Below are 16,024 nucleotides of genomic sequence, written 5' to 3'. Positions count from 1 at the left end.
AACTTTGCCAGCACCAGAGATTATACCCGATAGTGGCTAATGAAAACCGTCCCTTTTTGAACTCTGTCTCCTATTATTTCAGTTGATAAAGATTTTCCTGTGCCTTTCAGGCTCAGACTGTTCAGTTTTACTATGTTCTGGTTTTCCTCCTTCATTAGTTTAGAACACTGGAAGTTATGTGCCTGTGGGCAACAGCAGGCCTGCTGCTTATAAAAAGACAGAACACTTGCATTTAATAACAATTACTATTTTGTAGCTGGGCTTGTTACATGTGAGTGCTGTGTGGTCTAACAGTTAGAAGATGCAGTCAGAACCCTGTACTAATTTATGGTTATAACTTTACCTCTAATACAATAACGTAAGTTGGACAAATGACAGCGCTGTCTGGTATTTTAGGGCTTTTACATCACCTGTAAAACTAGCATTACTTGTACATCTAAAATCCTTCAGAACAATCCTTAATAATGCCTAGAGACTAATTGAAATAATGCAACTGAATTCAGATTTAATTCAAAAACTCTGTACAGCATAGGCAAAGCTAGTAAAACATGATTTTCCTAACCTTGGATGTTCTTCCAAGAGCAAATTTTATCATTTTATAGTTATTAAAGATACACCTATTTTTATTTTAGAAAATTCTGTCAGTACCTTTTAAATTATAACTGAGAGAACAAAGCAAATAAAGTGCATGGTCCTGAATTCTACTCCCTACACCCTATAGTCTCTTGGCTTCAGCTGAATTAAAAAAAGCAGCCCTAGAAACCAAATTTGCCTTAGAAGACTACTTATTCTTATTCCAAAATGCAGCACAAAACTTGTACTTCCATTCAGCTAGAAAAGGGAAATTTCCATATAAAAAGATAAAACGCAAAAAGGGAAAGGTAAGACTAAACAGAATATTAAAATAACGCATAGAATAGAGAAAGACCAATTCATCACCCTAACAAATTAAATCATTTTCGCAATGACATGGTTGCTCTGAAAGAAAAATCCACTTAAGCTATATGAAGACAAGCTACACAAAGAAAACCAAAAATCCGTTTGACATCTCTAACCCTGCCAAGGCATCAATCCAAGTACAAACAGCAACTACTCAGCAATTCAGAGCCAGTTTATACAGACATTTTATGGTGGGTACACACAGAAGAACAGAATCCATTTCTCATCATGAGAAATTAAACTATTTATATTGAGTAAAAAATATAAACCAGCAGTTTAGCACTGAAGGAAATGTAAGGATGTTCATGAGGCGCTAGAAAGCCCAGCAGGCATCTTGACAGATTACAGGCAAGGTCTGCCATTAAGCAGGCACCCAAACTATCTGCTTGCACTAATGAGAGTTAGTTCTGATCAGTATTTCTGACTGTTCCTTCCAATAACACATCTGGCAGTTGTTACAAACACACAAGTTAGCAGCCAGACAAATTCCAGCCTCACACTGTGCTGCAAGCAGGACAGCTATCTATCCCTTGCCAACACAGCTGCCGATGGTGAGGTCGCACACAAGCGTCACAGCTCACCCATAAGGCTCTTGATGTAGAAACAGAAGCCAGTCCCCACCAAGAGAATTTATATATTTTATAGATATTAAAGCCTGATAAACACAAGACACACAACCTCTCAAAAGACAGTCACTGTGTAGTCTCACTGAATACCTGCGGGCCAATGTGCACAACAAGCAAAATTCCCACATTACCAGCTCTTCATTAAACTACCTGGCCCTTAGTCTCTCAAGTCTACTGAAATAGTGATTTTCAAATCTTAATTCTGTTTTTGCTTTATAAACTCTATGTATATTTATGCCTCATACCTCTCAATTCCATTCACTTGAGGAGTTTGTTATTCTTATTACAGCAGTGTTGTGACTGAAGCTATATACACACTTCAATAAACTCCTGTTTGTTGAAAAAAAACCCCTATACGTTCTAAAACAAAATAGTTTTCAAAACCCTCAAGGTTTCCATTTCACAGATGAGCTGTTAAGACCCAGAGAGGCAGCACAACTTATAGATCACACAGAGATCTTTGAAAGAGGCAGGAAACAAGCACAGATCTATCAAGATGCAGACTAGCACTTTAGCCACAACAATGGTTTTGAAGACAATACAAGTTGGATTTAAAATAAACTGGTGTGATTACAGCTATATTCTAGTACATGGGTTAATGTGAGAAGCACCTTCACACCTTGGACATGTAATAGAAAAGGTCTCAGCTTTTTCCACTGGAAAATTATAAAAGCATGACACTCTGTCTTTGCAAAACAACAAAAAAAAAAGAATATTCTCACACTACAGTTTCTTCATAACCATTACGAACTGAGTCAAAAATATTTTTTAAAAAGGCTTAAGTAGTAGGAAAGTGCTAAGCTGAAAATCTCCATATCCATTCAAATGATTTCTCACTCCTTGGCATTAAGTGCATTTAACAGATTTTGAGCAGTCAATAGGTAAGCAGGCAGATAAGAATATAACACACAAGCATACAACATAACTATTCCCCTTGCACCTCCCTGTCTTTCCCCACACTCCCTCAAAGGAAAGAAATCTTTTCCTGTTCTGATCTATTTTTACAGTCTAGTGCATTGGTATTTTGGATTTTTTCCAAGGGTATTCTTTACTGGGGCATCACAACTAAACGCCAGATTTCAAAATTATTTTAACATATTCTCTCATTGGCTACTTCATAGAACAACACTGAATTAATAAAGATCTAGCAATTACAGCCTTTTCAAATGCAAATAGGTTAAAACCTAGTAAACAAAGTTATATAAAAAATAAAATGCATCAGTAGCATAAAAATCAGATTCTGCTTCTTGTTCCCCCACAGGTTACACCAAGTTGTTAACAGCCTACACTCAAGGAAAATTTCTGAAAACAGCACACACAGTCTAAGTCCTTACCTACTCAATAGTTTATTTTTTGAGCAGTCAATCAAGAATCAACTTCTAAACCTGGGAGACTAACAGGGATCTTCTGTCTCCACACCGGGTACCTCCGACTCCCTCAGGAAGCCAGGTAAAGAACCTAGCCTTACTTCCCATGGATGCAAACCCAAGACAGCGGCCCCGGTCAGCGCTCGCCTCTCGCCCTCTCCCTCCCACCGCAGCCCCGAAAAGCACCGAGCGACACCCTGGGGACCCCGCGGCTGCCCTGACAAAGCCAAGCGAGACATCTGCGAGGGCGAGGCGGAGGAGCAGGGGCTGGGCTTTCACTCGGGGCACGGCGACTCGGGCTTTTACCTTTCTCCCTGCTTGGCGTTGGAAGGCGGCGGGTGAAGCACAGTCTGGTTCCCTTCCATCTCCACGATGCACTTGGTATTCAGGTCCAGCTCTGCAAGGCAACACGGCGGGGGGCTGCAGCCAGGGCGAGCGGAGCACCCCCTTTCTCCCGGCACGCCGGTGCAGCTCGGCCCCCGCCGGCTCCCCCGGGAGCGAGGGGCGGGCGAGGGGGCTCGTCCTCCCGCCAGCCTGGACAGAAGCCGGGGGGACGCCGCGCTCCGGTGCCGCCCCCGCCCCGAGCTGTCCCCAGACCCCGGTTACCTCTCCTGTTCATGGGCCGGACCCTGACGGCAACTTTCACCTTGGTGTCCGACATCTTCCCCGCTCCCGGGAGCGGCGGGCGGGCGGCCCCGCTCAGCGCCGGCGGCGGCAGCGACACGGCGGAGCGCCAGCGTCCATGCCGGGCCGGGCGCGAGGGCGGAGGGCCGGGGCAGGCGGGGAAGGCGACAGAGGGAGGGAGAGAGGGAGGGAGGGAGAGAGGGAGGGAGTGAAGGAGAGGAGGAGGAGGAGGGTCCGGCGCCGGGGAGGGCGGTGGCGGCGCAGCCCCAGCCGCCTCCTTGCTCAGCCGCGGTCCGCGCCGGCGCTGGCTGCCCACGGGCTCGCTCGCAGAACCGCCGCTACCGCCGCCTCCCTGCCAATCCCCACCGCCATCTTCCGCCTCCTCCCGCCGCGCCGCCGGGAATGCGGGCGCTCAGGCAGGCGGCGAGAGGGCGGGGAAAGGCGGCGGCGCCGGAGAGCGACGGAAACACCCGAGCGCCTTCGGCCCAGAGGCGTGGGGAGACTCCCTCTCCCCCCGCCCCATCCTCGGCCAGCCGCTGCTTCCCAGGGAGCACGCGCGGAGGGATGCGCTTGAGCGGGAAGCGGGGATGAGCTTGAGCGGCGCTGGCGGGAGCGGGGATGCTGCGGCGGGAGCGGGATGCGCCCGCGGGGCCTGCCCGACGGACACCGTCCTGCCTTGGGCAGGTGTACGCCGCCACCGCAGAGACACCGGCTTGCTCGACTGGACATCGAGTTTCCTTGGGGCAAGGAAAGGAAAAGCTGCAATCTGCCACGGAAAAGAAATGTGACGGCGTATGGGGGATGGTGTTTTTTTTGTTTGTTTTTTTGTTGTTGTTGTTGGTTTTGGTTTTTTGTTTTACAAAATGTGCACCACCCAGGAGGCCTGGAAGCGGTGCAGCACCTCGAGGTGACGGAGCGAGGAGCTCTGCCCGGGCTCCAGCCTGCGCGTCGCCTCCTTGGCTATGAAGGGCTACCTGCGAAGCGCCGGGCCCACTCGCGGTGTCCTGCTGTTCCAGGCGGCGACGGGCCTGCACTGACGAGTGCCAGCCCAAATGCTGCAGCACAAGGTAGTGGCCAGTTCAGTACTGGAGGAAAGCATTACAGACTGGTGTTTTATCCAGCAACTGAGAGCTCCGAGCATGGCTGAGCTTCCAGTGGGCAAGCCAAGAAACATTTTTTGTTAAAAAATGCAATAGGGCTCTTTTCAAAGGTCCTGTTAGAACCTTTTCTCCTCAGAAGTGTTTCCTTAGATTCAGTAAAATATCTCCCCAATAATCAATCCTTACTATCGATGAAACTAACTGGCAGGAATCCCAGTGCAAAACAGCAATGTCTGTGACATTTTCTTTATGGAAGACAGGCTCAAACCCAAATGGGATTATTCTGTCTACTCCGGGGCTAAACCACTGTAGGGAGAATGGGCTAAACAACCACTGATTAATAGATAGCTGCACTGAGAAAGAGCAGACCTTTCAAACAGAGGTGGAAACAATGGAGGGAGGCTTAGAAGATCAACCCCTTTCCCGGGTGCCAGCACACCAACCAGAAGGGCCCTGCAAAGCAACTGAGAGGAATGTTTCTGGAGGAGGCCTGGCTGTCCTGCATGGTCACAACTCGCAGGAATGCTGAAAGGAAACGAGACACTCACTTAGCACAGCAAAAGAGAAAGGTTACCAAATAGAACTGGCCATCTGGAGAACGTCAGCAGAAGTAGCTGATGCACATGGACTTCTTGCCCGTAGAAGCAGGCATAGGGAATGAAGTTCATTATGAAATGCATCACAAGCATGTGGCCCAACGAGTAAAGGAGTGATGTTGACATGAGACATCCAATTTTCTGCTGTAGACTGTAAGAACCCAGATCAAAGTAAGTGCTGGCTCAACATAAGGCATAAGGTCTGAAATGGCTGTGCGAAAAGGGAGTTGTTCTGTGAAATTTGGACACTGCTGGGAAAGAGAAGACAGCCAACAGATGGAAGGGAAAATACTCCCTTCCATCTCAGTTTTCCATCTCTTAGTGGAAAAACTACATCATTGCAAGATTACATAAAAACAATTACATTAGCTGAAGAGAAACTAAAGGGAGGCTTTATAAGATTGACTACGATTTTGCCTGTGAGATCAGTCTTGGTGAAGAAATTTTTACAAATATCTGGTATAGGCTTGTGAATTATAATACATCATTTGCAGGTACAGAAAACCAGCCATGCAAAACTGTTTAAAAAGGCAGATACAACATATTTTGTTTTAATGCAGACTGTAACTGTTCACTTCTTGTGAAATTCTGGTTTATTCTAGTGTTAGATAGTTGAGAAAGGGATTTTTACTCTTTCATTTACATCAGTGTACCCTGAGAAACAGCTGCCAAAAATGTTGTCTGGGTTCTACCAGGTTTTTCTGCCCTCTCGAGAAAGGGCTTTTGGCAACATTTGTACCATGACCTGACTACACTATTGGGCAGCATGCCCAATAGTAGAATGCATTTCTGGTCTCACCCCTAACCCTTTGCCATTAGGTCAGAATAGGAAGAGGGTCATGTTATAGAGGCCCCATGAGATTTTTAGGTAGATCAAAGAACAACCTGTGAATTCAGGCTGATGAGACATTTCTCTTTTGGCATTGTATCTCCCCATTGAACGCCATATGGAAACCTTTACATCTCTGTCTTTGCTACTGGTAGCAACTGAGGATGAATATCTCTCACTGTCAGAATTTGTTAGCTTGATCAGTTTACATGCCCCGTGGGAACTGGCAAGTGATACTGATGGGTCACTAACCCATCAGAATTATCTGCCAGCTATCCCAGACATGCTGATGGATGGATGGGAGATACCGGATGAGAAATAACAACTTACTGCTTCAGCAATGAGAAAAGATGAGAGCTGGAGAAAGTGGAGACTGATGGTGGGTGAGGGGAACTCAGATGGAAGCAAGGGGGTAAAATCATCTGGAGCCATCCTTCCCTGACTTCTGTTTCCTCTCCCTGTTTTCCTCCACCCTCTATTTTATTCTGACTCTGTACTACTGCAGACAACAGGAATTTTAAAGCCTTAATAGGGCCAGGATTTCATCCTTGTCTGTTTCTTGTTTTTCATCTGTTTAATCTTTTTTGCCTTAGAACAATTCTGTACATTTGCCCATTGTTCCACAGTTCAGCAAAGAGCATAAAGAAAACATTGCTCCCTCCTTTGGTTTGGTGGGAAGTTCCAAATGCTCCTCATCTTCCCAGGGCATAACACAGGTAATGTGTTATATCACAGGGTTTGATGTGATTTGCCCACATCTCCCCATATAGTCTGAGCAGGAGGATCAGTTGCTCTGCTTCATGACATGGAAATGGGGGAGTGATGCTGTGCATCCAGGTTGATGCCTGAAGCCCTGATGATGTTCCAGTGACCTCCTTTCTTCAGCAAAGGGCAAGGAGAAATGTCACGGAGCCTGCCAAGAATATCCATCTTGTCAGCAGCGTCCCCAGCACATACCTTACTGTGCCTGACTGATGCATGCTGTCACTGGCACATCTAACTTCATCTTGTGTCACAGGAGCCAGAGAGGAGGAGGAGCTGGCAGCAGTGAGAGCATGGGAAAGCAGTGCTATCCTTTTGGTGCTGAAAGTGATAAAAGAAAGACAAAGTGTCTAATTTTATGGAACCTGAAATCCAAGAGATACTTACAATTAAGGTTTTCACTACTAAAATTAACTCAAGGAGTGTATTTTATAAGATTGGCCCAAATAAGAGTTTTGTGTTTCCAAAATTTTACGAAGTATTTTTTTTAAAATGTGAATTCACAGAGAAAAAACCCTCTATTTTGAACCCAAACACTTTACAGCACGATCCAGTCAGAAACAAGCACTGTAATATAAACAGAATATACAGAACAAACACTGTAATATAAAACCAACAGATATTTTTAAGGTTAATAATCTAATACAATACACATAACTTAGGGAAAAAAAACAGGAAGAAACCATAGGTCTGACAAAATAATTGATAGATCATTCACTTTTCATTTTGTTGAAAAAGAACGGCTAATAATTCATGCATTTTTTTAAAATAGCATTTAGCACACAGGAAGGAGGCATTGTCATTATGGAAGGAAGAAATATTTCATATTGGAGGGGTGGGATAAAATATGACTATATTTGTGACAGTACAAAAATAAGTGTCCTGTTGTGCAGACAAACTTGAATTTTTCATTTAATAAGATGCATTTAGAGAGCACCTGGGGGAGCAAATATCTGCCCATAATTGCACATCAGGAAGCAAATTTCTGTCACACATCTCTAGGTTTTGCAAGTAACCCTGCTGGACACATGCACTGAATTTACAAAAGAGTGTGAGGGCAGGAATTTAGCCAGTGACCTGTCTGAGGGCACTTTTCAGTCTGCTTTTCCACTTCCTTCTTGCTCCAAATTCAAGCTGGACGTTAGTCAGGCTGGATGGTTGCCACCTCTGTCTTATCAAAGATCTGTTTTGACTGTCTCTAAAGCTGTGCAGGAGGCATGAAAATTGTCCTCTATGTGCAGCATATTTATGGCAACACTCTGGGCCCAGGAAAGGGCTGCAGTGACAAATGCTCTTCTGACACTCAGAAAAAAAAATGAAGCCGTTTGAACTGCCAGCATTAAGAGCAAATGCAGAATATATGCACCTAAACATTACCCTGCCTGACAGGTGCTGCTCAGAGCTACACAAAGTAAATAGCTTTGAGCAGACACTGTAGTTTAAACCTACCTCAGCTCTGAACAGAGTTGTCTTTCTGTGATGAACAGACTAAATCTCTTCTTACAGGTTAAGTTACAAATGTTTTGAATTACCTGATTGGCTTTACCTGGCTGGGGTGATGACCTCTGCTAGACCCTAGCTTTGCCTTCATGCTCATCCTGGCTGCTCCACAGTAGATCTCACACTGGGATCAGAGGTGAACAATTGCAATCAACGAATGTCCCCAAGACATGTGCAGTCATCTCTCCATCAAGCTGAAACATTCCTTGCTGTGGGGGGAAAAAATATTGCATGCAATTTCACTGATAGAATCTCATGTTTTCTCCCTGCCTCTGGTACAATATTGCAGTAGGCTTTTATAAACTTCATTCCATGATCAGCGCAGTAAATGAAACTAATCCACCTGTAAGAGGAGCAGCTCAATTTTAGCAACAAATAACTCTACGACCATTCTGCAGAGGACAATCTCATTGCTCCACTCACTGAAGAAGAGGGGGCAGAGAGCTCTGTTCCCCATCTCCTATCACTTAGAACAGAGAAATAGTTTCAAATTACTGTGGGAACTTTAATGGTCATTACTACATATAGATGAGATGTCCTATTAATAGAAATAAATGAGCTTAGAAACAGAGTAATGTGTCTATAGCAAAGAAACTGATGGGAAGTAAAAAAGAGGGGAAAGGTAGCAAGGAAATTGATGGGAAGTAAAGAAAATTTCTTTATGTGGCTCAGATACATTTCCCTACACTCCGAAAGTGTGACTAAAGCTTTTCCTGAATCCAAACTGAACTTACTGGCATCTTGGGAGGGATTTGGTTATTACCAAATATATTGTTAATACAATTGCAGAGAATTTAACATCCCTGCAATTGTAAACTCAGATATGAGCAACGGTTGTGAATTTCTCTGACAGCTAGTTGTGTTCTATGTAGCTCACATTCTTTAGTTGTCCAGGAAAGAAATGGTGGCTTTATTTACTTTTTTTTTTTTTTTTTTTTTGCTATTGCTGTTAATTATCTGTATGCCATCTCTTTTTCTCTTCAGGAAACACTCCACCCCCAACTCAAATACCTTCCTAAATTTGTTTATAGCATGGAGAGCAGGGCTGTGGGTCTTCATCCTGGACTCAACCAAGTAATACCTGAATGAAAACCTATGTAGTTCTGTTATCACATCAGTTATTTCCTACAGTGAAAGAAGAGGTACAGATGACGTGGTAAAAAGCATGGCTGAGATTCCACCTGGAAAACTCAGTGGAGCATTTAGGAAGAGGAGTTCAAAACAGAACTGAGCCATTAAAGGGTTACTGGGAGAACTGTAGAATGGTGAGCATTATCAAAGAAGAGCAGACTAAAAAAGTTCTGTTTGTTTAGTCTAGCAAAATAAGAGAAGGGATATGGCTGTTTATGCTTTCTTTCAGGCCAGTCAAAAGCATGGTGCTAGCGAAGTTCCAGGAAAAACACTAGGACAAGAACAAATGGGTGTAAACTCTCTTTTATACAGACCTTTTATTCTGGGTTGCATTAGTAGGAGCACTGCCAGTAGGTCAAGAGAGGTGATCCTACCCCAGCACTGGTGAGGCCACTCTTGGAATGCTGTGTCCAGTTCAGGCTTCCCAGTACAAGAGGGACATGGCCATGATGGAGACAGACCAGTGAAGGGCCACAAAGATGATTAAAGGTCTGAAGCACGTCCTAAGAAGAAGGGCTGAGACAGCTGGGGCTATTTAGCATGAAGAAGACTCAAAGGGAGGAATCTTATCAATGTATAGATTTATCTGAAGGGGCAATGCAAAGAAGAGGGAGTCAGGCTCTCTTCAGGGGTGCTCAGTGACGGGCCAGGAGGCAATGGGCACACACTGAAACATGGGAGATTCCCTCTGAACACTGGAAAACACTTATTCACTGTGAAGGTGTCTGACTACTGGCACAGGTTGCCCACAGAGGTTATAGAAGCTTCAGCCTTAGAGACATGCAAAAGCCATCTGGACAAGGTTCTGTGCAACCAGGAGGCCCTGTTTGGGAAGGGGAGTTGGACCAGATGGGCTCCAAAGGTCAATCCTCCAATCTCAATCCTTCTGTGTTTCTGTCTCAGGCTGGAAATGAATTGACTTCTACCCCCAGAGGAAGGAATGGCTTCTTACACAGAAGACCAGAGGACTAATTTAAGCTAATTTTAGGAGTGAGCTTGATTGGGTTAGGTGACGTGATAGCAGGCAATCTTTCCTGATGACCGTATCCGACATGTGCCACTATACAGTCGTTAAACACCATGGTGATAATAATGTGTAATGGTAGTGGAAAGGTAAAGGAAACGGTTTTGTACTCTTAAAAAGTAAGATCAAAAACTCCCAAGGGATCTGACATCACATATCTGTGGTTAATATAACTATTAAGTTACGAAAAGGGATATTAAATTAATATCCCTTTATTAAGGGATATTAAATAAATATATTAAATTAATAGAATTTTCCCTTTTTTTCCTTTCAATTTTCTCCTATGTATTAGTAGAAATCAGATGCTTTGCCTAAGAAGAAACAAAGTGCCACAGCTGGTTTGTAAAGTTATTTACAATTTAAATCAGTAGGCAGGCCCCAGTGAAAGGACAACCCTGCCATTATTCCCCCTATCCAGAAAGCTCTCGCCCCTCTTCGTCTTTATGATTAGGAATGTCTGGTATGCAAGCATCACTCCAGCACATCCATGCAGTTCTCTTGTGACTACAAGTTCCAAATTGAGATTAAGGGCAGTTGTGAGCAGGGAGTTGGTTCACAAACATTGTCCAGGGCATCTCTAATTATTATGCATTTGCTAAGTGCAGGTATGTGCCTTTCCACAGGTAGGAAAAGTGAGTCTGCAGCCTTCAAGGGTCTTCAGTTAGCAAACAGGTACTACATGCAATCTGTCAAACACACAGCACTGCTCAGACTCTGTCTTCAGAGGTGAGCCTTGTGCTCAGTAGGGATGACTGGGAAAGCTGTAAATATAAACAGCCTGATTAGTGGCAGCAGTCTCTTGGAACAAAAGAGCAGCTTTCCTGTTAACCCCTCTGCACCTAGTCACAGTCCCCTTGTTGGTTTACTTTCTGCTTTGAGAGAGAAGCTGAACTTTCTGGCTGCCATGGGAAAGATTTGCAACTGGGGCCCTGCCCTGGGAGGAAGAGGAGGGTGGGGAGGGAGGAGTACATCCACCAAGCTTGCTTACTAAGTAAGCTGAGCTGTTAACCATGCTGGCCAAGCCAAAATTTCTCCTTACACAATAACTTTTTAGTGATGCCTGCAAATAAGCACTCTGGACAAAGGTGTTATCTTTATAAAGTGAGGAGAAGGAAAGAAGCTCTTGTTTGAAAGAGATTTGAAAGGAGAACAGTACACACTGGCACGTCAGCTAAATACGGAAGCTGAGTGAGGCAAAGCCTTGAGAGAGGAGGTGGAATTGTGTTTGTTAAAACACATGGAAGTCAGCTCATCACAGTCTTGGATCTTGGATCTGTCTCCTATCTATTGAAGTCATCGGGAAGACACACATTAAGTTGAGCAGGTTTCATCAGTTCCTGTAGAAGGTAGAAACAAGTGCTGAAGGTGCTAATTAAGGTGGATAACAAGACTTAAGATCTTTTATTTAGAAAACAAAACACCCCATTACTTCTCGTCCCAGTACTCTCCAGTCTGACGAAAACATTCCAAAAATAATAATCTCATAACTATCACCATCACCAAAATGATTAGCAACAGATCATACTCTCATTTTTCTATTGAAGATTGTCAAAGAGTGCAACCACTATGTATCCTTTGTTATCATGTCACTTTAAGTTTTATCTTCTGTAAAATATGACAAAAGGCTTGCTCTTTGCAGGTAAAAATATAAATTGAGGAACAGATGACCTATGGAAGCTTCTTGTAGGTTGTCCACCAGCATTTGATATGAAAACTCAGACCAGTTATAGCAGTCACCCACAAAAGCCAATACAAGGTCATGGTTGTGGTCACTGAGACCAGCCTGCTGCTGTTGCAGAGGACTGAAATAAACCCTAACAAACCAGTGACTTGCAAGTTATTGACTTCTGATTTAATTTTTCCCACAGTCAGTATTACAAATGGAGCTGCACAGGAGGAAGTACAGGGGTAGAAGGATTCCTAAAACTGTTAGTCCACACATAGTTCGAATTGTACAGTCCTTCACCCTCTTCTCTCCTGTAATAAAGCTTGCATTGCCTGTCTCCCAAAGGCATTCCCTGAATGACTTGGTCCTTTTCCACCATTCATATTGTGATCTGAGGTTTCCTCCCTTTAATCTGACAGCAAAGATGAAAGGCTGTTTTAGAAGAGAAACACAGCAAAACCAAAACATGGACAGAACCTCTGGGGGAATTAACCTTTCTTCTGAAATCAAAGTAGTGAGGACACACATGTACACTGCAGTTTGACTGAACAACAACTAATGAGAAATACAGTTCTGAATTGGACTAAACCAGCTGGTAAGAAAGGGTAAGGTTTGCACAGAAGTCACAAATAGGAACAATGTGATTGAAAAGAAATCAAACTTTAGCCTTATCATCAAGAACATTGACTTGAGGTTTAAGTCAAGTCAAACAAAAGAGTGAAAGTTCATCGCTTGATATAGATGTCTGATAATAATTCAGTTGCATGGCTTTTATTTCTCCAGTGAGAGGGATACAAGAAAGACAAGATTTACTTCTGCCTTCAAGGTGTGCTTTTCTAAGTGGTTTGGGTTCGTTGTTTTTTTTTTTAATCTCAGTAACACTGACACAGTGGAAATGTGTAAAATGTAGTATCAGCTGCATTTTAATGATAACACCATTCAAGTACTGAACAGCTTTATGAACATCAAAAATAAATTACTAAAAGCTCTAATGCTGGGCCTGGGGTAATTTAAATTTCATTTTGCCATTCTAGGGAAGAAATGGTGTTTCCTTTCACTTGGTCTTTAAAAGGCAGCAATCTTTCTTGCAAAATAAAATTAAAAGTGGCTAACTACTCTACAGCCTTGGAAATCTTTTCATACAGTCTTCTTGGGACTAGAACCTATGGTGTCATCTCTACTACAGTGTAAACACCATAACTTTTGTAACCTGTTGGCTAAGACTAAAAACCTCCGCTGTAGGATCTGCAAGACATATTCAGGTATAAGGTCTCCACTGAGGCTGGTCCAGAGTGGGTCTTGCCCCAGCTTCCTGTTACTGAGAAACTGCACATGCCAAAAGTGAAGTGTGGTACTGATCCACTTTGTCTAAAGGAGTGTTAGGAACCAAGCACGGGTTCAGTATATTATGAAAGAATAAATAAGAAAAGGTAAACTATTACAATAAATTTCTTTCACGAAGGTTTTCTGATGCTGAAAGTCATAATTGCTTATAATATATTCTAAACATGCACAGGGCTTCTAGCACATAAAACCCCAAAGCAGCATTCCCAGAAATTGTCATCGTAAATTCTGCTGCAAAGACTTCTCCAGGGAAAACCTCTGCACTAGCCTGAATCTCCCTGACTTCAAGCCCAGTCCTGCAGCATTTATTTATGTGGACAATTCCATTTGCAGTACTCATGACTGCACAGATAAACTACTCATGACAGAGCAAGCCTCAACTCAAACAAGTCAGTTCAAGTAATATTAGGAATAGAAAAAGACTAATACATGTACTTTAAATACTTCTGGCTCCATAATATCATGCTGTAAGTTGAGGGGAAGTTGGCAGAGAACTCACTGAAGAGCCCTATTTCCTACCTAATTAAGGACAGAGACAGATAAGGGAGCCAGGTACATCCTTTTCATATTAAAGTGATTACATATTTTTAATAGTTAATCTGTCTGACTCTTTTTGCTGGATTTCTTATAAAGCATATTTTAATGACATTATATTTCTTCTCATGGTAGTACCTTAGTCTGTGATAGTAAAAGACACAATTGGTCTTTGTTTCTTACTTTTAGTACTGATCAGTAGTTACTAAATACTGGTTAATACTGGTTAAATTCCATAGTCCATATTATCAGGAAATCATCCTAGGTGAGTATCAAATGGGTTTTACCTGTTATCTATTTATATTTGGAAAAATTCCCAGTAAGAGTTACCTCCTGTGATTATGTAGATGCATAGTTCTTTCAATATATGTTTTTTTTTGTACTAGAAGTTTTAAAAGCAAGCTTTGATAAAAAACATTTTTTGGGGGGGGGGGGTTGGTTGGTTGGTTTTCTTAGTATCTTCAGAGTTTTCTCAAAGTAAATTATTTCTTTTTCTCAGTTATAATTTTAGATCTCTAATCCTATGTCTTGCTTAAAATTGCCTTCATTCGAGGCATATAATGATATTTAAAGTATTTAAAATGTTTTAAGGAATCTTGTGACAAGAAATAGTTTCCTGATTTAAAAGACAATATATTCCATGAAAGCAGGATTTGTTCACTCACCTCAACTCTCTGCCCATATAGGGCTCACCTGTGAACAAATAAAAATTGCCTACATTAAGAGGGATCTTTAGAAAAATGCTACATATGTATTATTTCAATTACAGGGAGCATACTCCCCTAAAATGCCTAGTTTGCTCCAAATCTTTATTTCCCCCCAACAGATTTTTGGTCCAAGCTAACAGATAATAAAAACTACAAGTAACTGATAGCTCTCCGAAGGACTGCCATCTGAAAAGTGTCTAATTTTAGCTGGAAAATCTGTTCAAATGCAGGTTATTCCTCTGCCAGAGGTAAATACTAATCAAAAGGCAACAGCCCTTATCATCTTGTCCATTTTCCAGGCTGAAATGCTTCACCTCTTAAGAATGTGTTCCCTTTACTGGAATGATGGGTGTGCTCTGTGCTCTGACTTGGTGGAGTTCACCCTCTGCTTAAGCCACAGACACCTTTCATTAATTTTTTTTCCTTTTCAGAGTTCGTCTCCTCTCCTCCTTTCTACCCTCAATGTGAAATTTGAGCATTTCAAAACTGAAACCACACACTGTTGTGAAGCACACTGGAAGCAATTATCTAGGAATACACTGTGGTTTGGAAAAGTATTAATTTCTATGATTTGTAGGAAACACCAAAGGAATTAGTAACAAAAAGATCATCAGTATAGTGTCAAAACTTCTTCCAGAATCAAGAAGGCACCTCCCTGACAAGAGGGTGATTAAACACAGACTCTCCCTACTTTATTAAGGTAACCTTGTAATGGGAACTCTGAGATCTAGCCTGAAGTCTGCCAAAGGCTTCCCTTGATTCTCAGCTTTCTTGACAGCAGCTGCAGGGCCGAGACATTTGTACTGTGTTTGCCTCACAGAGAGGTTGGAGTGCCAAGCTCAGGAATATCTGTAAATCTCTAGGAAAGCAGTACTGAGAAAAAGGTGTAAGTGCGATGCACCATCAGCTCCCTGAGAACCTCTCCAGTATTAGAGAGCTTTGAAGCTGTGCAGGAGAGTCAGACCTTACACAAAGGAGGCACCTTAGAGAAAGCCTGGATGTTTATGTAACAGTATCAAAGAAGCGCTTGCTGTTCTCCCAACAAACTGTCAGTTCTCCTGAGATGCCTGAATGAAGAGTAAGGTTTAGAACTCACTTGAAAAATATGTGTATTTTTGCTTTGCTCCTGTGGAGGCAAGCTGTGACTCACAGGTGACATGTAAACTGTAAGAAGAGCCTCTGAGAAGAGCCGGGGGAAAAAAACCCAAACATTGACGAGAAAGAAAAGAAAATAAATTCCTCCTCTGTGGGTGCAACAGCACTGTGTCCCTATGG

General features: G+C 42.8%; 1 protein-coding gene across 5 annotated transcripts in view; it reads right to left on the bottom strand.

Annotated features, from left to right (window-relative positions):
• The window catches only part of KIF13A (kinesin family member 13A), a 104,860-nt gene extending 100,895 nt beyond the window's left edge, over positions 1 to 3,965 (bottom strand). For 3 of the 5 annotated variants that reach the window (XM_058832502.1, XM_058832503.1, XM_058832505.1), the window contains exons 1-2: positions 3,539 to 3,964; positions 3,239 to 3,329 (exon numbers count right to left, since the gene is read on the bottom strand). In XM_058832502.1, coding sequence (XP_058688485.1) covers positions 3,239 to 3,329; positions 3,539 to 3,593 — 146 coding nt within the window. In that variant the 5' untranslated portion in view covers positions 3,594 to 3,964. Of the gene's footprint in view, positions 1 to 3,238; positions 3,330 to 3,538 lie in introns of all 5 variants that reach the window. The other 2 variants (XM_058832501.1, XM_058832504.1) reach the window with 1 other exon arrangement.
• Positions 3,966 to 16,024: the final 12,059 nt, after the last annotated feature.

This window comes from Poecile atricapillus, chromosome 2 (assembly GCF_030490865.1).
Source record: "Poecile atricapillus isolate bPoeAtr1 chromosome 2, bPoeAtr1.hap1, whole genome shotgun sequence".
NCBI lineage: Eukaryota > Metazoa > Chordata > Aves > Passeriformes > Paridae > Poecile > Poecile atricapillus.
The sequence above is the reverse complement of the archived record's forward strand: the minus strand, read 5'-3'. Positions and strand labels throughout refer to the sequence as shown.